Source organism: Oncorhynchus keta, chromosome 33 (genome assembly GCF_023373465.1).
Source record: "Oncorhynchus keta strain PuntledgeMale-10-30-2019 chromosome 33, Oket_V2, whole genome shotgun sequence".
Classification (NCBI taxonomy): Eukaryota; Metazoa; Chordata; class Actinopteri; order Salmoniformes; family Salmonidae; genus Oncorhynchus; species Oncorhynchus keta.
In genome coordinates this window covers 10,445,570-10,470,452 of record NC_068453.1, presented here as the reverse complement: position 1 = coordinate 10,470,452, position 24,883 = coordinate 10,445,570, and the positions used below count along the sequence as shown (strand labels likewise).

The 24,883-nt window shown below is 47.0% G+C and overlaps 2 protein-coding genes across 6 annotated transcripts in view; both read left to right on the top strand.

The window, feature by feature from the left end:
• LOC118366207 (putative adenosylhomocysteinase 3) overlaps positions 1-18,891 on the top strand; it is a 47,871-nt gene extending 28,980 nt beyond the window's left edge. For 2 of the 3 annotated variants that reach the window (XM_035748696.2, XM_035748698.2), the window contains exons 2-17: positions 907-1,015; positions 3,259-3,402; positions 4,178-4,278; positions 4,505-4,607; positions 4,699-4,793; positions 4,916-5,022; positions 5,258-5,374; positions 5,494-5,557; positions 6,489-6,577; positions 6,675-6,745; positions 9,668-9,762; positions 11,262-11,360; positions 14,352-14,420; positions 14,660-14,738; positions 15,629-15,749; positions 16,410-18,891. In XM_035748696.2, the coding sequence (XP_035604589.1) occupies positions 907-1,015; positions 3,259-3,402; positions 4,178-4,278; positions 4,505-4,607; positions 4,699-4,793; positions 4,916-5,022; positions 5,258-5,374; positions 5,494-5,557; positions 6,489-6,577; positions 6,675-6,745; positions 9,668-9,762; positions 11,262-11,360; positions 14,352-14,420; positions 14,660-14,738; positions 15,629-15,749; positions 16,410-16,416 (1,470 nt within the window). In that variant the 3' untranslated portion in view covers positions 16,417-18,891. Of the gene's footprint in view, positions 1-906; positions 1,016-3,258; positions 3,403-4,177; positions 4,279-4,504; positions 4,608-4,698; positions 4,794-4,915; positions 5,023-5,257; positions 5,375-5,493; positions 5,558-6,488; positions 6,578-6,674; positions 6,746-9,667; positions 9,763-11,261; positions 11,361-14,351; positions 14,421-14,659; positions 14,739-15,628; positions 15,754-16,409 lie in introns of those variants that run through there. The other variant, XM_035748697.2, reaches the window with a different exon arrangement.
• Positions 18,892-21,018: 2,127 nt separating this feature from the next.
• LOC118365934 (striatin-interacting protein 1 homolog) overlaps positions 21,019-24,883 on the top strand; it is a 40,624-nt gene continuing 36,759 nt past the window's right edge. The window contains exons 1-2 of one of the 3 annotated variants that reach the window (XM_052491854.1): positions 21,019-21,140; positions 24,334-24,403. In XM_052491854.1, coding sequence (XP_052347814.1) covers positions 21,120-21,140; positions 24,334-24,403 — 91 coding nt within the window. In that variant the 5' untranslated portion in view covers positions 21,019-21,119. Of the gene's footprint in view, positions 21,237-24,333; positions 24,404-24,883 lie in introns of all 3 variants that reach the window. The other 2 variants (XM_052491852.1, XM_052491853.1) reach the window with 2 other exon arrangements.

Here is a 24,883-nt window from a genome sequence, read left to right as displayed (position 1 = left end):
AGTTCCTGTATGGAGAGGTGAACAGACGCGTCTCGTACTCTGGATGTGCATCAGGCACTCTGGGAGGGGGCTTATTTCAGAGTGACTGTGTCCTGTGTCAGCGTTTTTGCGCGCGCACACACACTCGTTCGACTGTTTACGCTTTGTTTTTGCACTCCGAATGAGAAGCTTGAATGTTTGCGCGCATTGCAGTGTAGTCCAGGTGGTTGGAAAACCGGATAGGATTAAAGACAAATGTTTCTGTTAATGTAGTTAAGGTTTTCTATTATTTTGGTGCTGTAAAAATCCTATTTTTATCTGTGAAATCTCCCGGGCTCATATTTGTGGTGATTTGAACAGATTTTTTTTTTATCATGGTCACATCATTTTATTCCATTTTTTCCTCTCCCATTTAAGTTGTGTCCTCGTTGCTTGTTATATGGCACCAGTAAGTAATCCGTCAATATTACCAGCAGCGTATTCCATCCTAACCAAAGCTGCCTCCCTGGCTCTGGTCATGTAGGTCTTACATAATGCGATAAATCGCGTTTTTTTTTTAAACCAGTGGTTGTTCACTGTGAATAGAGTCTCGTTGTGAGCTGACTCGGCTCAATTCAGACCTTAGGGATGAACTGTTGTGCAAAATCAATCACTGACCCCTGACCCGTGGACACTTGATGCCCCTTATAGATCTTACAAGAACCCGATGTGGATAAATGGTGGAAACGCTACAAGGCCTTGAGTGCTACGGTTATCTCATTGCTTAGGATATACCCATCTGATACTTCCTTCAGGATACACAGGGGGCCAACAAAGGGAAACGTCTTATCGGGGAAGGAGTTTTTTGTTTTGGACTGGGTGTTGGAGGCTGGAACGTTGGTGCCTGTGTGGGCGTTGTGGTCTCATTCCTCCCATCTCTGCCAGCAGATCCAGTTTGCGGACCAGAAACAAGAGTTCAACAAACGTCCCACCAAAATCGGCCGCCGCTCCCTGTCCCGATCCATCTCCCAGTCCTCCACAGACAGCTACGGCTCAGGTACCGAGAATATACACACACACACACACACACACGCACACACACTCACACTCACACTCACACTCACACACACCTGGCATGCGCACTCACATCTGACACACTCACAAGCCCCCACACCCCCTGTGCCTAACTGGAATCACAGAACAGGTACAGTATCCAGTCTATTCCCAGACAGGTACGGAGCAGGACTGTTCTCCGTAACGTATAACTGGATTACGAGGAGACGATACAGGCCACAGAGAGCTGCTAGTGTTCTCTCTAGTTTCTAATGCTGTGTTCCAGTGAATAATGACTTGCAGACACACACACACACACACACACACCAATGTCCTTGTGAAGATTTGAGCTCAGTATTTTTTTCCGGGCAGGCAGGCCAGTGTAAGCTGTTAAATAATAATAATAATAAGTAAGGTTGGGGCCCATAAAAGACAGGGGGGGAGAGAAAGCTAGAGGAGAGGCAACGTTCCCACGATACTAGTAGTCATGGTCACCTGGTTGTCCCACTCCTGGTTGTTCCCAGGGCTCCTGGAGGCCCCTTTTCAAGAGAGAGGGAGAAAAAAAAGGAAGGGGGAGGGAGAAAGGGAGAGGAGAGGTGACATTTCCACTGACGCGTTGGGAATGGCTCTGTAGCAGAACGAGGAGGGCCCTTTGCTTTACAACCAGAGTTAATCTGGTAGGGAGACATGTTTGTCTCTTCTCAGGAGAGAAGTGTGAAATGCCACGTCCCTGGTGTGACTGGCCTCTCATTCTGCCACTTCTGTCACTCTCAGCCTACCTGGCTGTCCCTCGTCTTTTTGAATGTCACGCACAGACACTCACCGGCCGCTTCGACCCAAGCGCCCCCCCTCATACTCTCACCTCTTTCTCTCTTCCGCTCTCCCTCTCTTTCCTGATCCCCTGTACTGTAATCCTCAACTCTGTGGTTGCTGTAACTATTCCCACAGAAAGAAAGAGTGAACAGAGCGAGAGTCCCGACTGTCTTCACTGACCCTTCTCTCTCTTTCTCTCTCACGTGCTCTCTGTCCCAGCCTTATTGTCCCAGCCCGGGGGCTTGAACGCACACACACACGGTGAGAGAGCTGTAATTCCTGATGCTTCCCATCCGAAACAGTTCGTAAATATATTGTGATATTTTGTTTTTGTATTCATCTTCAGCATTGTTTTTTTTGTGTGTGTTTTTTCCCCCCCCTGGTTGTTCGCGCGCACATTTTTTTCTCGAGCCACGCTGGCGTCCGGTAGCCGACGTCTACGGCCCTTCGTCGGTGATTGCTCAACCGTAGGGATTCTTCAATTAAGTGTTTGCGGTCATTCGACGAGATACGACTCGTTTTCATGCACATTTTTGCACTTGAGAAATACTGCATCTAACCAAAAGTTCATGTCAAATTGCGCGACTAAGATCTCCTCGGCAAAAACCGTCAAAATGAATGACCGATTTCTTGAATCATCTTAGACTAATTCAGACTATTTTGAGGAAGTGTACACTGGCTACGGCGTCTCAAGATGGACAAACGGTACCATTGCCGCTATATTTCTTGTTTTTCAAGACGAGGTCTTTTAAGGGAGCATGCGAGGCACAGATGTTCACTTCACCTAGCCAAGTTCTTTCTGCTAGGATCAAACCGTACCAAGCATGTAGACGGCCATGCTGTGCAGGTGTATTCTGCCCTGGGGCTCAGTCCCCAGATGTAGCTCATCATGTGAGCTATGCAGTTGTTTTGGACGTCAGAGTAGATTGTGGCCTAGTGTCTGGTCATGTTACGTGTGTTGTTAGTTTAACGTCTATATCCCGAGGACGTGGTGAGTGTGTGGCGCGCGTGCAGCTAGTGTGCTGCTGTTGACTGTGCGTAGATGTGTTGTCGTGCCCGTGCCCTCTTCTCTGACCCCTCTCCACTGACCCCTCTCTCTTTTAGCTGCGTCGTACACGGACAGCTCTGACGACGACCCCTCTCCTCTGACCCCTCTCCTCTGACCCCTTTTCCTCTGACCCCTCTCTCTTTTAGCTGCATCGTACACGGACAGCTCTGACGATGAGACTTCTCCTCTGACCCCTCTCCTCTGACCCCTCTCTCTTTTAGCTGCGTCGTACACGGACAGCTCTGACGATGAGACTTCTCCTCTGACCCCTCTCCTCTGACCCCTTTTCCTCTGACCCCTCTCTCTTTTAGCTGCGTCGTACACGGACAGCTCTGACGACGAGACTTCTCCCCTGACCCCTCTCCTCTGACCCCTCTCTCTTTTAGCTGCGTCGTACACGGACAGCTCTGACGATGAGACTTCTCCTCGGGACAAGCAGCAGAAGAACTCCAAGGGCAACGGAGACTTCTGCATCAAGAACATCAAGCAGGCCGACTTCGGACGCAGGGAGATCGAGATCGCTGAGCAAGGTGGGCTAGGAATGATGTGTGGCAAGGTGGGCTAGGAATGATGTGTGGCAAGGTGGGCTAGGAATGATGTGTGGCAAGGTGGGCTAGGGACGATGTGTGGCAAGGTGGGCTAGGGACGATGTGTGGCAAGGTGGGCTAGGGACGATGTGTGGCAAGGTGGGCTAGGGATGATGTGTGGCAAGGTGGGCTAGGGATGATGTGTGGCAAGGTGGGCTAGGGACGATGTGTGGCAAGGTGGGCTAGGGACGATGTGTGGCAAGGTGGGCTAGGGACGATGTGTGGCAAGGTGGGCTAGGGACGATGTGTGGCAAGGTGGGCTAGGGACGATGTGTGGCAAGGTGGGCTAGGGACGCTGTGTGGCAAGGTGGGCTAGGGACGCTGTGTGGCAAGGTGGGCAAGGGACGATGTGTGGCAAGGTGGGCAAGGGACGATGTGTGGCAAGGTGGGCTAGGGACGATGTGTGGCAAGGTGGGCTAGGAACGAGATGTGTGCGTGAGAGACTGTGATTCTCTGATGGTGTGAGAGCATGTGTGATTTTGTGTTGGATGTGTGTGTGTGTGTGCCATGCTGACGGCCCATCTCCTCCAGGGCCGTGTACTCAGTGGCCGTATGTTCCCAGCCTGTGAGATCAACAGCGCGGGGGGGCGAGCTGCATTGCTCTGACTCTGTCTGTACAGCTGACCCCAGACAGCCCTAACGTCTGTACTGCGGGCTACAGCACTTTCAACTTTTATAAGTCGCTATACCCTCCTCACACGTTGTCTCCTCCACACAGAGATGCCAGCCCTCATGGCCCTGAGGAAGAGAGCCCAGGGAGAGAAGCCTCTGGCTGGAGCCAAAGTAGTGGGCTGCACCCACATCACAGCTCAGACAGCCGTGAGTTACACACACACACACACACACACGCCACCATCCACCGCTCAGTCCACTTGTGAGTCTGCAGCTTCTGCTCAGAAAACCACGACTCGCAGGTATACTGAATGTTACTCGTCCTAAACCAGCTGTACACTTCTTTCAGCGGCAGGACTTTTCTTTGAACACGAACGTCTCCGTTGTCTGTATCCTAACTGAACGCGCGGTCTGGTCTGTGTGTGTCGCGCAGGTGTTGATGGAGACACTGACTGCCCTGGGGGCTCAGTGCAGGTGGGCTGCCTGTAACATCTACTCCACTCAGAACGAGGTGGCGGCAGCTCTGGCCGAGGGAGGTGAGTGTGAACCGGGCCGCTTCATTTGAGCGTCTTTCTGTTTCACGACCGCTGGCTCTCTCAGTGCCCATCATATATCTCTCTCTCTCAGGGTTCTCTGTGTTCGCGTGGAAGGGCGAGTCGGAGGATGACTTCTGGTGGTGCATCGACCGCTGCGTCAACCTGGAGGGCTGGCAGCCCAACATGGTACGTGTCTGTCCCCCCGTCAAACGCCGTCTCTCAGTAGCAGACATTTGTTGCGGTGTGAATGGCGTCGTCGTTTATCCCGATCAGTCAGAAAGACACGCGTTGTGTCCCCCCTGTTCCAGATCCTGGATGACGGCGGAGACCTGACCCACTGGATCTATAAGAAATACCCCAACATGTTCAAGAAGATCAAAGGCATCGTGGAGGAGAGCGTCACTGGAGTACACCGGTGGGTGGATCACTGCTCGCACGCGACTTCATTATACGTTGACTCATTGTCTAGACTGAAGAAGAAAAAAAGTGTTTTTTTTTTGCCAGTAAGCTTCCCCTTCGTCAGGGGTTTTGTTTCGAAGTGGCTGGTCTATCTTCTATGGACATGTCTCCATCTAGTGGCCATACCGGGTAATGTCAGTTTTTACTGCTTTTATAATGATGCTCCCCTCTTGTTGCTGCTCTCTGTGTAGGCTGTACCAGCTGTCCAAGGCGGGGAAGCTGTGTGTCCCGGCCATGAATGTCAACGACTCTGTGACCAAGCAGAAGTTTGACAACCTCTACTGCTGCAGGGAGTCCATCCTGGACGGGTAAGGACAACTCTGTTCAAAGCAGAGACACGGCGGAACATTACTTCCTTCTTGTGGGAGACTTAAACGTCTGTCATGCTAAGTGCTGGTGATTTTGTGTTTCTTCGCTCTCCCTCCAGTCTGAAGAGGACCACTGATGTAATGTTTGGGGGAAAGCAGGTGGTGGTGTGTGGATATGGAGAGGTAAGTCTTGTCTTACCTACTGTGAATTAGTGATGGGGGGGGGGTCTATAGTTGCATATCGCTATATTATTTGTGGACGATATTAAATTGATATTTGAGTCCCAAGTATCGCTAAAATAATACAATAACTGCACCAAAACTCTGCTGTTTTTCTCCTTTTTAAATGGAGCCAATGTGTTTTCAGCACTTTTTTATTTCCCTGACTGATCAAAACTAGCTTTCTCACGCTCTCTCGTCTCTCTGCAGCAGAGATTTGGTGAGCAATATGTTTGGAACATCAAACCGTAATACGTATAGGATCGGCACCTAAGCACCGCGATAACGTTGTGTCATGAGGTGCCTGGAATTTCCCAGCCCTACTGTATATGGTGCACTTCTCATTTTTGAACCCTTATTATAACAGGTAAGTTGACTGAGAACACGTTCTCATTTACAGCAACCACCTGGGGAAGAGTTACAGGGGAGACGAGGGGGTGGGATGAATGAGCCAATCGGAAGCTGGGGTTGATTAGGTGGCCGTGATGGTCTGAGGGCCAGATTGAGATTTTTATCCAGGACACCGGGGTTAACACCCCTACTCTTACGATAAATCCCATGGGATGTTTAGTGACCACAGAGAGTCAGGACGCCCGTTTAACGGCTCATCCGGAAGACTGGTCCCTACACAGGGAAATGTCCCCAATGCATCCTACTGGCCTGCCAACTCCACTTCCAGCAGCATCTGGTCTCCCATCCAGCGACCGACCAGGACCAATCCTGCTTAGCTTCAGAGGAAAGCCGGCAGTGGGATGCAGGATGGGATGCTGCTGGCCATCTGAACTCCTTATTATATCAAAATGGACCACCAGAGGAAACTGTTTACCATCCTTGTCTATAGTAGAGCCTCCCTCAGTCCTATACTCATGTGTGTGTTTTATTTGTGTATCCATAGGTGGGGAAGGGCTGCTGTGCTGCTCTCAAGGCCATGGGCTCCATCGTGTACGTCACAGAGATCGACCCCATCTGTGCCTTGCAGGCCTGGTAAGTTCAGCCAATCAGAGCATGGCACATGAGCTGATCGGCCAATGTCAGCAGGGTGAACGAGGAAGTAACGCGTTTGTTTCCCGTCCCTGTTCAGCATGGATGGCTTCAGACTGGTGAAGCTGAATGAAGTGATCAGACAAGTGGACATTGTCATCACTTGCACAGGTGAACACCTCTCCCTTGTCCCCTCAGTCAGCACTAGATGGCCACGTTGTAAAATCACATTTGTGGTTGAGAACCACTATACCCCCATCCTTTCCAGCATGGGCACAGCAACAACAACCACCTTCTCCCTACTGCTTTAACCGCTTGACTGATTCAGCCTGCACCATTCTATTCACACACCACACACACACACACACACTCTCTCCCCCAGCAGTCTAGAGGGTGACTAGGTAGTAGGGTATTGACCAGTGGTCAACAACCGGTCCGTCTCCATCAACAAGGCATTCCTAGTCACCAAACATTTCTGTAAAACAAACTATGAGAAATCCTTGCGTTCCTATAAATCATCTCGAGCTGTTGGCGGCAGGTGCACTTGATTCAGCAGACCTAGTGCCGGGAAGGCAAAATTGTTCCCATTCTGTTCCCATTTCATGTGTCTGAAAGTAGAACTCTGCCTTACCCAGAAGGCCCAGAGAGCAAATCAATAAGCAAGCGGTAAGCCTATAGGTGCAATCAGATGGCTCAGATCACCGTGTCTGCGCAGTTTCCTGGAGCCATAGACTGTAAAAAAAAAAAAGCCTTTCTAAACTTTTAAACCCATGACTAGAGAGAGACTCAACGAATACAGCAGAGAGCTGTATGTTTTAAGTTGTTATTCAACCCTGTCAACACTTTGCCCTTTTTATGTATTCTAAAAGTTTTGAACATTCTCCCTACTTCCACTCACGCTGCAACCAGCACTGCAGCTTTTAATGAATGAGTAGCAAAGTGTTCCGATAAGCTTGCGCTGTTGTTATTAGCGGCGTGTCATTTTTTTTATATCGAGGAATATTTCACTTTATCTGGTCATAGGAGTAACGACATGAATTGGTGCATGAGGCAGATATAATGCAGCGCGACGTTGAGTTGCGTCCTCAGCTGTCCCCTTTTCTCAGAGGAGGGAAAGTGGAGGGATGTTGAGTCGGGTGAGAGGCAGCCTCACCACTGCTCCCCCCCCAGACTGACCATCAGATGCAGGTCGTCAGTCCAGTTCTTTTCCTAACAACAAATGATCTATAGTACAACAAATGATCTATTACCAGTGTGGCCATGCACCTACAATTTGTAAATATTATTTCAAAATGATCTGAGAAGAACAGCATTGGCAGGGCAATTCAACAATCGCCAATATGCAGTGATAATGTATTCGGCCTATAACCTACTCCACAAACCTCATTACTACAGAAATGTTTTTAATTGGTTAATGTTGAGTAGGCTTAATTTTTTTAATTTTTTAAAATATGACTTCAAAATGTTTTTGTTTTTTAAAATAATACTGGCTTGCATTTTGACTCCGATGATCAAGTGATCAGGGTTGGTGACCACTTGAGACATTACAGAAGTCGTCTCAATCACTCCGACCTGGCAGCCATGTCCGTTTGCGCTCCACATTCAGAGTGAAGAGTTCATTGCGACAAACTGCATGCCTCCCTAGTCAATTAAGCATGAAGCCTATTGATAAACTGCATGCCTCCCTAGTCAATTAAGCATGAAGCCTATTGACAAACTGCATGCCTCCCTAGTCAATTAAGCATGAAGCCTATTGACAAGCTGCATGCCTCCCTAGTCAATTAAGCATGAAGCATATTGACAAACTGCATGCCTCCCTAGTCAATTAAGCATGAAGCCTATTGACAAACTGCATGCCTCCCTAGTCAATTAAGCATGAAGCCTATTGACAAACTGCATGCCTCCCTAGTCAATTAAGCATGAAGCCTATTGACAAACTGCATGCCTCCCTAGTCAATTAAGCATGAAGCCTATTGACAAACTGCATGCCTCCCTAGTCAATTAAGCATGAAGCCTATTGACAAACTGCATGCCTCCCTAGTCAATTAAGCATGAAGCCTATTGACAAACTGCATGCCTCCCTAGTCAATTAAGCATGAAGCCTATTGACAAACTGCATGCCTCCCTAGTCAATTAAGCATGAAGCCTATTGACAAACTGCATGCCTCCCTAGTCAATTAAGCATGAAGCCTATTGACAAACTGCATGCCTCCCTAGTCAATTAAGCATGAAGCCTATTGACAAACTGCATGCCTCCCTAGTCAATTAAGCATGAAGCCTATTGACAAACTGCATGCCTCCCTAGTCAATTAAGCATGAAGCCTATTGACAAACTGCATGCCTCCCTAGTCAATTAAGCATGAAGCCTATTGACAAACTGCATGCCTCCCTAGTCAATTAAGCATGAAGCCTATTGACAAGCTTGCATGCCTCCCTAGTCAATTAAGCATGAAGCCTATTGACAAACTGCATGCCTCCCTAGTCAATTAAGCATGAAGCCTATTGACAAACTGCATGCCTCCCTAGTCAATTAAGCATGAAGCCTATTGACAAACTGCATGCCTCCCTAGTCAATTAAGCATGAAGCCTATTGACAAACTGCATGCCTCCCTAGTCAATTAAGCATGAAGCCTATTGACAAACTGCATGCCTCCCTAGTCAATTAAGCATGAAGCCTATTGACAAGCTGCAGTTCCTCACCCACGTTAATTGAAAAGGGACAGACGGCAGTAATCACTCACATGAGTGTGCACACACTCCGACTTAGTGGTGTGCAATGCCATTTGGACACGAATTCATACAGTAGGTCTATGTGGAGAGTGGATGTGGGGTGCTATTTTGAGTAGATTTATTTTTTAAATCTTTTACAGGAGATTTATTCCAAGCATCATTTGTGTAGTGTAGACAGCAACATGATTCCTTTTTTGAAGTGATCTAAACATCATTCAGCATGTATCGACCTAGCAGGAGTTACTGGTAGTGTTCACCTCTCTCCTCTGCCCACTTGTGAATTTCTCTGACGTTTCAGTGTACCGTAGTGAACGTGATGAGTGTCAAATTGATGGTATGTTTATGATGTTCCCTCTCCTCCAGGAAATAAGAACGTGGTGGTGAGAGAGTACCTGGACCGTATGAAGAACGGCTGTATCGTCTGTAACATGGGACACTCGAACACCGAGATCGACGTGGTGAGTCAAGCGTGTGCGCGAGCGAGTGTGTGCGCGAGCGAGTGTGTGTGCATATTTGTGTGGGGGTTTGAATGTACGTGGGTGTGTTATTGTGACTGCGACAGCTTAACTGATCGTGTGGGTGGAAGACACTGCTGTCACCAATGCTTGTCACATTATTGTCACTGTGGGGGAAGCTGTGATACAACAACGTCCCTGACCTGACGTTGTCATAGTTACGGGCTGGCTTGCCGTGGCCTATGCCTGTCAGTTAATACTGTTACGGTGACATCCCAGGGTCAGAGTGAAACCATTTTCGTAGAGACTGTTGTCATCAGGGCCTGAAACTAACTTTTTTAAATTTAAAAATCTACCAGACACTCAGATTTTTTCACCATAATAATTTTTTCAAAACGGATGAGCACACTGTATTACTAGTAAGAAGTGAAGTGGTATATTACTCAATGTTATTTAACTTTTAACCAAAATATCTCTGAGACAAAAATGTTCAGCTGCCCCTTTAAGGGCGGGAGGTTACCGTGGCAATGAGGGTAATGCGCCTCTGGAGTCGAGCAGCCGGACTCATCAGCGACGGTGTGCCTGTGATCTAGAGAATCTGACTAGCAGCCGATGTCTTTGCTAGCAGTTGAAGCAAACTCTCACATTGAAAAACAACCGAGCTTGTGAACAAAACAATGTAAATAGCCAAGAAACACAAGGACAATCTCTCACTTTATACTTTCAAGTAAATTAGACCAACTTTGTCTTCCCGACTGGCTCAGCATCATCTGGGTTGGGAGAGGGTTTGACCAGCCGGGATTTCCTTGTCCCGTCGCGCTCTCGTGACTCCTTGTGGCGGTCCGGGCGCCTGCAAGCTGACCTCGGTCGACCAGCTGGACAGTGTTTCCTCCGACACATTGGTGCGGCTGGCTTTTGGGTTTAGCGAGCAGTGTCAAGAAACAGTGCGGCTTGGCAGGGTTGTGTTTTGGAGGATGCACGGCTCTCGACCTTCGCCTCTCCCAAGCCCGTAGGGGAGCTGCAGCAATGAGACAAGACTGTAACTACCAATTTGGATAGCACAAAATTGGGGCAAAAAAAGGGCTAACATTATTATTATTTATTTTTTTACAATTAGACCACCTTATATATTTGTGTTGCACCGGTTCTAAAACGAGTCTTCAGCACCATGCACACAGCTCCCCAGCCAGGCGGTGTTCCTGCACTTGTCGCCAGGTGGGATATTATAGGATTTGTAGTTCTTTGTGTGATTAGCTGCCATCTATGAAACAAAACGACAGAAATGCTTTGAAAACAGCCACTGCAACATTTGTTTAGCTATACATGAGCTCATACTAGACTTCGAACTCTTTTTTTTATTCGCAAATGAGCACCCGCCAACGTAGCTGGTGAAATGGACATCTTTACCCACCAATACCAACGTTCATTTAGGCCCTGGTTGTCATAGTGAAACTGCTCTCGTGGAAACTGTTTCCTGTCTGTTTTGTTGTCCTCTCCTCCAGGCGAGCCTGCGGACCCCGGAGCTGACCTGGGAGAGGGTGAGGTCACAGGTGGACCACGTCATCTGGCCCGACGGCAAGCGGATAGTGTTGCTGGCTGAGGTGATCTACCATCATCCTCGTCACCTTAGTATGAGGCTCTCCTTGACGACTGCCTCAAATCACTGCTCAGTCACAAGTGTCAATGATCGGATCTATAAATCCTCCCCACTTCCGAATAACTGGGCTTAACTGATCCATAGTCTCTCTCTCTCGGTCTCTTTGTCTCTCTGTCTGTCTGTCTCTGTCTCTCTCTGTCTCGCTGTCTCGGTCTCTCGCTGTCTCGGTCTCTCGCTGTCTCGGTCTCTCGCTGTCTCGGTCTCTCGCCCTCTGTCTCGCCCTCTGTCTCGCTCGCTCTCGCTGTGTGTGTGTGTGTGTGTGTGTGTGTGTGTGTGTGTGTGTGTGTGTGTGTGTGTGTACAGCACAGCACTCCCTCTCCCATAGTAAACTGTGGCACTCTGTGGGTCTGTGCAGCAGTCTCTGTCTCAAACTCTGTCTGTCTGTGTGTGTGTGTGCACAGCACTCCCTCTCTCATAGCAAACTCTGTGGAGGCACTCTGTGGGTCTGTGCAGCAGTCTCTCTCTGTCTCTGTCTCTCTCTCTCTCTGTGTGTGTGTACAGCACTCCCTCTCTTATAGCAAACTAAGGCACTCTGTGTGTCTGTGCAGCACTCTCTGTCTCTCTCTCTCTCTCTCTCTCTCTCTCTCTCTCTCTCTGTGGGTCTGTGCAGCAGTCTCTGTCTCTCTCCCTCTCTCTGTGGGTCTGTGCAGCAGTCTCTGTCTCTCTCCCTCTCTCTCTCTCTCTCTGTCTCTCTCTCTGTGGGTCTGTGCAGCAGTCTCTGTCTCTCTCTCTCTCTGTCTCTGTCTCTGTCTCTGTCTCTCTCTCTCTCTCTAGGTCTGTGCAGCAGTCTCTGTCTCTCTCTCTCTCTCTCTCTCTCTCTCTCTCTGGGTCTGTGCAGCAGTCTCTGTCTCTCTCTCTCTCTCTCTCTCTCTCTCTGGGTCTGTGCAGCAGTCTCTGTCTCTCTCTCTCTCTCTCTCTGTGGGTCTGTGCAGCAGTCTCTGTCTCTCTCTCTCTCTCTCTCTCTCTCTCTGTGGGTCTGTGCAGCAGTCTCTGTCTCTCTCTCTCTCTCTCTCTCTCTCTCTCTCTCTCTGGGTCTGTGCAGCTGTCTCTCTCTCTCTCTCTCTCTCTCTCTCTCTCTCTCTCTCTCTGGGTCTGTGCAGCAGTCTCTCTCTCTCTCTCTCTCTCTCTCTCTCTCTCTCTCTCTCTCTCTCTCTCTCTGTGGGTCTGTGCAGCAGTCTCTCTCTCTCTCTCTCTCTCTCTCTCTCTCTCTGTGGGTCTGTGCAGCAGTCTCTCTCTCTCTCTCTCTCTCTCTCTCTCTCGTGGGTCTGTGCAGCAGTCTCTCTCTCTCTCTCTCTCTCTCTCTCTCTCTCTCTCTCTCTCTGTGGGTCTGTGCAGCAGTCTCTCTCTCTCTCTCTCTCTCTCTCTCTCTCTCTCTCTCTCTCTGTGGGTCTGTGCAGCAGTCTCTGTCTCTCTCTCTCTCTCTCTCTCTCGGTCTGTCAGTCTGTCTGTCTCTCTCTCTCTCTCTCTCTCTCTCTCTCTCTGTCTGTGGGTCTGTGCAGCAGTCTGTCTCTCTCTCTCTCTCTCTCTCTCTCTCTCTCTCTCTCTCTCTCTCTCTGTCTCTCTGTCTCTCTGTCTCTCTGTCTCTCTGTCTCTCTCTCTCTCTCTCTCTCTGTCTCTCTCTCTGTCTGTCTGTGGGTCTGTGCAGCAGTCTGTCTCTCTCCTCTCTCTCTCTCTCTCTCTCTCTCTCTCTCTGGGTCTGTGCAGCAGTCTCTCTCTCTCTCTCTCTCTCTCTCTCTCTCTCTGTCTGTGGGTCTGTGCAGCAGTCTGTCTCTCTCCCTCTCTCTCTCTCTCTCTCTCTCTCTCTCTCTCTCTCTCTCTCTCTCTCTCTCTCTCTCTGTGGGTCTGTGCTCTCTCTCTCTCTCTCTCTCTCTCTCTCTCTCTCTCTCTCTCTCTCTCTCTCTCTCTCTCTCTCTCTCTCTCTCTCTCTCTCTCTCTGTGGGTCTGTGCAGCAGTCTCTCTCTCTCTCTCTCTCTCTCTGTGGGTCTGTGCAGCAGTCTCTCTCTCTCTCTCTCTGTGGGTCTGTGCAGCAGTCTCTCTCTCTCTCTCTCTCTCTCTCTCTCTCTCTCTGTCTGTCTGTCTGTGCAGCAGTCTCTGACAGAATGAAGCCGCTGAGAGCGAGCCAGGCAGAAAGACAGGCTGGCCAGGTGCTTCAGTGTGTCTGTCTGTTTGATCTCCTCCAGGCTTTAATCAGAGAATAGAATCCTCCACTGCTGTTTGTTTGCCCCTGTCACTCGTCCCTCTTTTTGACTCTATTCTCTCCATCCTCGCTCCTGGACACTCTCACTTCTCCTCTGCTGTCTCGATCCGAGAGGCTTTTTTCCAAGAGAAGTGTCTGTTTTGTTAGTTTGGTTCTGCAGAGCTCATCTGCAGTCTGTGTTCTGTTCTGCTGACGCACTCCACTCTCGACAGAACAGGGAAGTGTGGTCTGTCTCAGTTCCACCAGGCAGTGTGTGCACACTGCGTAAAGTAACGGTACGCCCGTTATACTGTTACTGCTACTCGCAGCAAACGGGGAGTCGAAACGGAAGCAGCACCACCAAAGCTTCATTTCTGCGTACTGACACAACACGTTGCAGCTCTCTGGGAAACGAGAACATTGTTGCAGGCTTTCGCTGTGACTAATGAGTGTGTGATAGCGGTAGTAAATGCGGATCAGTTCCTCCTCCTCTGTGAACGATGCCTCGTTAGCAGTCTGCGCTCAGGAACAGTACCTGTCCCATTTTCTCTCTCTGTTTTACATGTCTGTGTGCACCAAATCTGTCTGGGATAACAGGCAACTTCTGTTATTCTGACCTTGGACTTTTTCTGATATTTGATGTCAAACCCACACACACACACACACACAGTATCTTATCATTGACACGGAGGTATAGAATCCCTGATTCTGTGTGCTGTTAACTGGTTGTTAACCCAATGTGTCTCTATCTGTCCTCAGGGTCGTCTGCTGAACCTGAGCTGCTCTACGGTCCCCACCTTCGTCCTGTCCATCACCGCCACCACTCAGGTACCGTGCGTGCCCGTGTGCGCTTGGGATTTGTGAGTGGGGTGGATCAGTGTGTGTGTGTGTGTGTGGTGTGTGTGTGTGTGTGTGTGCCACTTCGTACAGTAATCATAGAGATTAGGGTCTCGTCCATTGCTCTGCCGCTGGCGCCAGGCCCGCGTCCGTCATGAGAGCGACCGTGGCGTTGCCGTGGTAACCACCATGTGTGGGATTGACGATCCGGGTCTTGTCTCATACCTCAGGCCCTGGCTCTGATAGAGCTGTACAACGCCCCGGAGGGACGCTACAAACAGGATGTCTACCTGCTGCCCAAGAAGATGGGTAAGAGACCGCGCTCCATGTCCACACATACACACACACACACACACCCCTTCATCCCTCCTCTGTCCTCGGTCTCTCGCGCGCACACACACACACACGCTCCCTAATCCTTATTCGCTCAGGCCTCAGCCGGTAGCGACCTGACAGCACCCGTCCGCCTGTCTGAACCTCTGACAAAAGCCTTTTAGGAGAAAACGTTGAGTTGAAAGGGGGATCAGCCAGAATGCACAACAAAGACTCAACTCAGCAAAGAGGAGCACGAGATATCCAGGATGGGGATAAAGATGGTAGGAACTCCTCCCCTGCAGCCATGTCTTGGATTGGGTTATAGATGTTCCATGTCATGATACCAAACGAACACTGGGTGTTTGTGTATCAGGGTGTGTATGTGGTGTTTAGTCATTTGTCCTATTCGTTTACAGCCATGGCGCTTACTAGGAAAATATGTAAATCATGGTAGAATGCCTTCTATTTGGAGAGAAGGGGTGTGTGTCTGGGTGTGCTTCATTCACAGTAGAGTACATCTCATTGAAAGCCTGAGTGTGCATGCGTTGGTGTGTGTGACTGCAGCTGACAGCGTAGCCGGGTCTCTGCACCCCCGCCCCCCACCCCCCCTAGCATCTAGAGTAAAAACGAGGCTCAATATAGGTCAGCCTGTCAGAGCCTGCTGCTAAGCTCACTGCACCATCACTGACGGAGGGAGGGAGAGACCGAGACGGAGCCCCAATGTTCTCATCACAAACAAATGCATTAGTAAATAGCCAACAGCCCTGTGTCCTTGCTAGCTAGAGTAACTTAGCGCTCTCACTCGTTCTCTTTGTCTCTATCTTTCTCTGGCTCTTTTTTCTCTCTCTCGACCCCCCCCACTCCCTCCTTCTGTATCACTCCAGATGAATATGTGGCCAGTCTTCACCTGCCTACGTTCGATGCCCACCTCACAGAGCTGAGTGACGAGCAGGCCAAGTACCTGGGCTTGAACAAGAACGGGCCCTTCAAGCCAAACTACTACAGGTAAACATTAACGCCTGAATGCTTAGATTGCCTGCTAACATTGTATGTCACATACACTGACTATACCAAACATTATGAACACCTTGTTAATATTGAGTTGCAGCAAGGTGTTCGAAAGCGTTCCACAGGGATGCTGGCCCATGCTGACTCGATGCTTCCCACAGTTGTGTCAAGTTGGCTGGAAGTCCTTTGGGTGGTGGATCATTCTTGATACACACGGGAAACTGTTGAGCATGAAAATCCCCCTCTGAATGGCAGACATGCACAATCCATGTCTCAATTGTCTCAAGGCTTAAAAATCCTTCATCTACACTGGTTGTGGATTTAACAAAAGATTAACCAAGATTCACCTGGTCAGTCTATGTCATGGAAAGAGCAGGTGTTTTGTCTACATGTTTCATGGCCTTATATTACTCTGGTGTGTGATGCTATAAATACAGTGTATCAGAGTTATAATTAGAAGTCAATGAATCAATCAAATGTATTTATAAAGCCCTTTATAAAAGTGCTTATACAGAAACCCAGCCTAAAACCCCAAACATCAAGCGATGTAGATGTAGAAGCACCGTGAGACTGCTATGCTGCTGGGAAGAATGGAACAATCTTTCTACGTTACATAACAGTAACGACATGATTTGACAATTTTTTTCCCTCCCCAAGGTATTAAACCAACTCTGAAATGAAGAAAATACCAAGGCTCCATAAATCGTACAGAACCCAGAAGAAAGGCGAGAGGAGGAGCTCTGTGCTTATTGGTCAGAGTGGAGGGCGTGGCTTTACCTGCGCTTTGGCAGTGTTTATTTATTTACGCTAGAATAGTGTAACTAACCTTTTTTTGAGCTGCTCCTGCCATTTTGCGCTCCTTAGCTAGCGTCTCCTGGAGTTTCCACCATTTGGTTTTCTCTTAGCTACTTGTGTGTCAGTCAGTCGTACGTAAAAGCTCCCTTGCGAGATCTTTTTATTGTTCGTTTAAAAGCTAAAGATGGAGAAACTATTGATGAAGAAAAACAAAAGAAAACTGAAATGTACAACAACAAAAAATCTGAACGATGACCTCTGAAGATTTAGTGATGGACATGTGGTTCATGTCCTGTTGTCTGTCTTTTCCTACTCTTGATTTGTGTTTTGTTTTCAATGATAAATTGAAAGGGATTAGATGAAGAGGTGGGGGTGGGGGGGGGGGGGGTCATTGGGTCCAATCATATCCTGTCTTTCATTTGATCATTTGATTCAGATTTTTTCGTTGTCTTGTTTTTAGGTATGTTTTAATGCGTTGATTGTCCTTCTCCCTCAATCAAACTGGACCGACACAGGCGTGGGGCCGGGTTCTTTCCCTGTGATAGGTGGGAGAGGGAGGTCTCAACCAATCACTCAAACACAGGGAATCCATCTCAGCTGCCTGTCCAACAGTCACTCAATAATAAATGTTGTTCCTCAGCTCCCACACTGCTCTCACGATGATGCTAGTGTTGAAGTTATATGAAAAGTATTCCGCAAAACCAGAGTTTATGACATCCACGATGTCCGGAGCTAGATTCTCCTTTCAAAGCATTATCCTGAATTATAAACCGGGTCATTCGAGCCCTGAATGCTGATTGGCTGAAAGCCGTGGTATATTAGACCTTATACCACCATGACAAAACATCTATTTTTACTGTTCTAATTACGTTGGTAGCCAGTTTATAATAGCAATAAGGCACCTCGGGGGTTTGTGCTGTATGACAAATAAACCACGGCGTCGTACATGAGAACAGCCCTTAGCAGTGATATATTGGCCATATACCACAAACACCCTCGTGCTTTATTGCTTAATTAGAGGCATGACAGGTATGGGAGATCATTACAAGGGGATATATTTAGATATTTATGTAGAAATGTCGATTTTTCTATCTTTCCTCCACCCATCTAATATCTTACCTTTTTTGAAATTAAACATCTGTTTCATTCTAAAGATAAGCAATTAAATGTTATATGATAAATGTGATACATGTTCTGGATGATTTTTTTGAATGCTGTGACAGACTATTTCAGTGAGATGCAGAATGTACAGCCAGGCTGGTACTTGTTTCTTTGGCCGAGTCCTCAATAAGTAAGCAAATCTGTATAGTACTTACAGCTCCCAAAACCAATTGGTACACACAGCCGTTGTCAGGGGTTAGTTGTGTTTAACTGCAGTGAGGCTATAGCTTGATGACTGGATCATTACATAATGCTTGTAGTTAGTTGGGGACCTACATTTCACACAGTTCTAAAAATAAAAAAAATGTCACCTCTTCAGGCTTCAGTTTACCTCGTTGTTCTAATTTCTTATCTTTTTATGACAAAAGGGTAATAGTCACCTTTTTATAAATGTCCAAGATTTGGTGTCATCGTTAGTTTGCTGAGGTTTTCTGTTGAGGGCCAAACGTCCTCTGGTACGATTATTAGTCCGACTTCATTTACTCAACATTTTAGATGAACTTTTCGATTCCCAGCTGTTAAAGTTTTCCCCTGAACCAAAAGCCCATAGTACAAGCCAGAGGGGAGAATCCAGCTTTTCTTTTCTTTTTTATATACATGGCATAGAATGAACTAAATCCATGAGAATATACGCCCATATGCTCCCAATCCGACATTCTAAACTGTCACTGTGTTCATGTCATACTTGTGAGCTACCATTTGTGCATTTATGCCCCACCAGCCTCCATAATAACCATACAAATCAGAGACCCCGTCTGTGTGACCATCCATACTACTCATATGTCTGTTTGTCTGACTTTTAGAACATTACCCGTGTGTGTGTGTGTGTGTGTGTGTGTGTGTGTGTGGGTCATTTGTTGTTAGGACATGGTTGCTTCGATGCAGTTGTCTCAGGATCATAGCCTGTGCGTTCCCGGGGTGAAAGAGCATTAGTCGGTCCAATAGCTGCATCACATGGGCAGGGTTAACGCCAGCATCTTGTATGGTTAACTCAAAAGTATAGGAATTACAGCATATCAACTCTTGTATTTATTGTTGTAAATCCTCAGTCAGTACAAATGGAAAATTCTTCTCAAATTTTTAAGTTGTCGAAACGATGTTTAAACATTGCAAGTGATAATGATAGATGAGCAATAATACATCTGTAATCTTAAAGAATAAAAATGTAAAATATTGTATCAACCTTTGTCGTCTATGTGCTGTATTTGTATTCATTTTTGTGTATTTCCTTGAATATACCTACATTTAGATAGACAGATTGCCACCAATGCCTATTAGGCATCTATGGCTGGTTTACACAGGCAGCCCAATTCTGATCTTTTACCACTAAATGCTTTTAACCGATCAGGTCTTTTGCCAATTATTGGACAAAAGATCAGTATCGGGCTGCCTGTGTAAACTGATTTCCCATGACCTTGAGTTCAAAGAATGACAGACATCAATAATGACACCACTTGAGAGAGGAACAGAGGATGTTATGCGAAGTGCTAGAAACAAAGTATGATTGTGAACTAGGGCGTTTCACTACCTCTTGGATGATTTGATCACTAGGTGCTGGTACCAGTGTTTGGCCGAGTTTATCAGGATGGCTTTAGGTTATGTCCCCTCAATGGTATTAACAAGCCATGTGTCCTATAAGACTTATTTATGACTGCAGTTAAATTGTGAAAGAACATGCTTGTAACATTAACACGGGTTATTCAGTGACTCAACAAACGATATATTCTGTGTCCATTTTAATTATGTTCTCAGAACTTATAAATTTGGATACTTACTCAGTCATGGGGTTGTAATTGGGCTCTGCGCTCAGATTAAATTGATTACTGTGTTGCCAGATGACACAGTGATTGGGGGGGGGGTGACACTGGGTGTGTCTCGAGCAGTCGAAAGCAGCTGTTGTTGCCACTCAGTCAAGAGTTGTCGTGAGTGACCTAATCAGAGTGCACCCACTCTGCTACAGACACTCTGAGGCACACACACAATCAGATGTTGACTGCCTATTATCCCGTTCATGCTACACACACACATCAATTGCATTCAGTTCTTGTGAAAGAGTTGTCACACAATGGCAAAAACGCAAGTTAAATCATTCATTATTAAACTGTTGTTTTGGTCCCTAACAGCCACCAATATTAACCATATGAAATCAAATGTATTTGTCACATGCGCCAAATACAAAAAAGGTGTGGACTTTACAGTGAAATGCTTACGTATGAGTTATTTACCAACAACGCAGATTAAAAAAAAAAAATAGTAACACCATTAAGGTGGATTTAACAGAATAACATGAACACAGGTCTTTCACACCATAATCATGTTTGTTTTGACCAGCGTTCCTCATTCATAAATCCCTGCACACAGTATTAAACACCCTCGCACCCAACCAGCCACCATGCGTCAAGTTCACGTCCGTGAAAGAGATATGACCTTTGCGCTTTCATTAAACTGTACACTCCAATCAGATCATGTTAAGTGCTTTTCTCAGCCAGGGGTTGTTGCGGGGGGCTGAGAGGGGAGCCAGGCGATCTACACCAAGCAGCCTCCTGCTACAGTCACTAATCAATAATTCACTCCGTTCACTGTGGCGGTGGTGGGATGAGAGTGACTGTTGAGTGGTCTCGGTCTCGTCTATCGATCCCTACATTACCAACACTCAATGTGACAGCTTGCCTCAAGGAATGGATGTTTTGGGGGGAATATTAAATTCCCTCTAGAGCAGTGTTCTTCAATCATGATCCTGGAAGCCCTGACAGGGTGTGCAGGCTTTTGTTCTGGCCCAGCAGTAACATACCTGATTTGACGAAATAGTCATCAAGCTCTTGATTAGTGTAAGCTGCTTTGTTACTCTCTCGGTGTGACATCATTTTATTGACTCATAAGTTTCGTGTCTCGTCTCAGGTCTTGGATTGATTGAAATACCCGCTCTGACTAAAGTGTGGAGGAAATCACGATGTGACAGATAACATATGCACATTCCAGTCATTCTGACAGATCAAGATGGATCACACAGCTGTGTGAACACGGTGTGGTTACATTCAAGCAATAGATGCAAGTGAATGGCCTATCAGTACTTTGTTATAATAGCACATGTTTCATGCAATCCACAGAAACGGACAATGTTTCTCATGCAGGTGCCATTATGGAATGCTCAGCATCAGCACCAATTCATTGACCGCATTAGATCACTCGCATCATCTACCCCACTGATTCACTCGTGGGCAAGACCAACCCGCCAGTCACCATTTACAGTAGAAGTTAACCCCGCCCTCTCTGGCGTCCAGTCAACCAATCACACAGACGGGGACGGATTTTCTGAACTTGGAATACTGAAATCTGTTACAATTTGACAGGCTCGAGAGCCTTACCGGAATGCACGAGCTGCAGAGAAAGTGAACGAACCGATACAGAAAGATGCAGGCGGACGAAATGGAGGTACCTATCATTAATAACATTAACAGTAACTGCAACAATCAAAGGCCTCTGCCGAATGGGAGAGATGTGTTCAAGAATCTGCTGAAGGATTGGGAGGTAAAGCCAGTTTGTAGCTACTCATTGAGCCGGTATAGAGGGGTCGGTGTCCGTGTGGTGTGTTGTTGCTGGGGAGCTTTAAATGCCCTTTTGCTACAGAGCCGCTTTTGAAAGCTTGCAGCCCGGGTTGTTATTTTGGTGACAGCGCAAGTGGATGCTATAAATACCGTAAGCTTATGGTTAATTCTGAACGTGGGTAATGCAGGTAGCTAATGTGACTGTCAATGTCCAGGCCGTTTTGTGGTCGGGTCGGGTCTTGTCTTGCACCCGCCGCCTGGGAATTTGTGCATCGTAGACCGATGTCAGATTGGCAAATATACAGTAGGTTTATATACACCTTATTGATGTTAATTCGGTGTGTCCCATATGCTCTAGCAGCAGCCTATCTGTAAATATGTCAGTGTGTGACTCAATATTATTTTTGAATTACATTTTTTGTCAGTGCAGGAAGAGTGGATTTGAAATGGATAGAATAAGGCATAGGCTATTAGCTCGTTTCCTAATTATTACATATTAAGATGTAATTACTAACTGGATATTTATCAAATACAAAAACACACTAATAGGTTTTCAAAATGCTTCTGTAATTATATTGTACCTCAATGGCCTGTAGTTGCATTCAAGTAAACACGCTTGACATTATGTTCCATACTACTATGGTACAGCATATTGTTTTCTAATAACTAATTAATTCAGCCGTTAAAAGCGAAAAACAAATCAATAGCATTTTGGATTCATGTCTTGGCAGTGCAACCCAGATCCAGACTAGCCCTGCTAGTGGGTGAACTGCGGTGGTAGGTAGCCTACATCTTCATTTTTTATGTCACCTTTATTTAACTAGACAAGTCAGTTAAGAACACATTCTTATTTACGAAGACGGCCTACCCCGGCCAACACCTGGTGTAGTCAATATCTAAGACTAGAATCAGTGCGCAAGCCACACAATGTACGCCTAAGTCATCATTGCCGAAATGAGATATGATCAAACCACTTAATTATCTGTCATTGTCCAGGCTGTTCCTCGTGTGATCTGTGTTCACGTTTATTATTGCATTGGCCCATTGGCTTGGCTGGCTTTGGTCATAGGTTATTTTTAACAAATGCTCATGTGAGAGGAGGGTTGATGGGGGCTGGTGGGTATTTTGACGTGATGCCCAGTGTTTGCGCACACTGACGGCGGAGTGCAGGGTTCACTGTGCCAGTGTGGAAGGAAGCGCAGTGTTCATAGCAAGCTGGTTGGGGGGTGGAGAGAATTGTTGATGCCCATGTGTAGCTGAGTGAGAGACACCAAATTCCCCACTCTCCTTCAGACAAACATGAAAGAGCCCTCTATTGAGAGCAATAACAATAAAAACCTTTCGTTTTTTCCGGTGGGGGGGACTAAGTGTGTGTGTGTGTGTGTGTGTGGGGGGGCACAAAGCCAATCAGACACTAGGATTGAGGCCTGTGTTTTATTATAATCCCAATCAAACAATAATGAGCTGAAATGTTAATGGGGTTGAGGGTTTAGCTTGGTCTCTGAGAAACATCACTATCTGCACTCAAGGCAATGTGAGTGTCACGGTCAGTACAGTCAGCACAGTCAACACAGTCAGCACAGTGACATCGGTGTCAGTGGTTAGACTGGCATGACATGGTTTTAACTAGAGTGAAATATGATACCGATTTATTTTTTTCCGTTCTCTAGTGGTGATGATACTGTGCCGGGCTGGAACGAAAGCCTTCACCCTGTACATCCCCGGGGCCAGTGGCTTAGTGTGTAATTAACCTAAAGTTTGAACACCTAACTAGAGCACATTTTTGATGTAGCACATCAAACCGTGACTGGTCCATTTTTTCTCTGAAGACCAAAATATCTTCCCTAGTGATTTCCCCCCAAAGCTTACCTCCATTGTCGCCCTGTCACACTGTGAGACTATCGGCCCCTGAACCCCAGGCTCATCCTCTGGGAATGTGTCATTCTCCCCGTCAGAGGGTACGCCGTCATCTTCTCTCCTTAGCCTGCTGTGACTCCTGCTCTCTCAGCCGTCTGAGATGCACAGTGTGTGTGTGTGGGTCATTCTGAGTCCAGCCCAGTTTCTGAATTATTTATTTGGACACACGTTCCACTGACTCAGAATGCCTTTGCTCTCAGACTGTGTCTGAAAATCACCTCGTACGACACAACAAGTCTGCATCTGGAGTGGGATCTGTGCCAACTGTATTTGGAGTGAACAAATCATTAGGCCAAACGATTCTTACGTTTTCAATCGCTCCTATTGGATCTCAACCTAATCTGACAGACTGTTTCTGGCTCTGAGGCTTTGGGTTCTTCAGGTTCCAGTGAATTACAGATGTTAGCTTATCCCTGGCTATTGCTGCCCTTCTGTGGTAGGATGCATGGAAGAAACAACTACAGACAGTCCTCACACTTCAGCAAAGGCTCAGGCTCTGACACGTGCCATTTAAGGACCGTGATTAGCTGTCATTTTCTTTGTCACTAAATTGCTGCTGAGACACTCTCGCAAGGCTGACTAACGGCCGGTCTCAACCTATTTCAAAGTCTAGTCTGTCTCTGTCCAAGTGCTACGGCCTTTTGTATTGGCTGGCAGTATGAGAATGTTGTTGTTCTGTGGTGCTTTGATAACTGGTGAGATTGTGCATACTGTATCAGTCTGTCTCCGACCTGGGAAAATAATGCTTTAAGTGGCTATGACGGCAAACAGAGGCGGGCCCTGTCTCTGTCCTTATTCCCACCGTGTGTGTGTGTATACTATGGTGTCCTGAGGGCATGGGGTGAGGCTGATGTCAGAGCGGCATCAAAGATCCTTAACTGGATACGTCCGTTAACCCATTCTGATATGCAGGGCATGTTGACTCCTGCACACCTCTCATTCAGTTTTTCCACTCTGATTGTTCCCTGTATTTGCATAGCCATGCAATAATTATAAAGGAATTCAGGGGTGTGTGTGTCTGTGTCTATGTCTGTGTCTGTGTCTGTGTCTGTGTCTGTGTCTGTGTCTGTGTCTGTGTGTGTGTGTGTGTGTGTGTGTGTGTCATGTGCCTTCATTTCCCTTTGCAATTCTGCCAAGACATCAATGTTGTTTTCTGTTTTCAGAGCTCCATGGAGTCCCCTAACCTGGAGTTTGAGTATGGGGACACAGACAGCCTGACTGCTGAACTCTCAGGTAAGGTCTTTAAACCCTATCCCGGCGGTCACCAACCCTAGACCTGGGCAGGCTTTTGTTCCAACCACAAAGCTCATTATTCAAGCACCTTATTGAACAGTTGCTGGAACAAAATCATGCAAGGTAACCCCTGTAGCTTTGGTGACCACTGTCGTACAGTGCTGCGCTGTCAGCAGCTACATGGGATTGAGTCAATGCAAGGTCATATTTTTCCCTTGTTAAATGCAGCTGCATTGGTTAGGTCGCTAGTCCCGCTGAAACATTAGCTTACACAAACACACACTACCGTTGCTCTCTTGTGACTGTTCGATCAGGCTGGAGTGACAGTTGACATTTAACTACTGTATACTCGCTGAAGAAGGATTAGTCAGTGATGTCATGAATCTAACAAAAACACGACAGAAAGGATAACTGGGAGCCAAATAGATTCTTTATGAAAGGTACTTAGTGAAAGAGTTGGCTTATAATATATGCAATTTA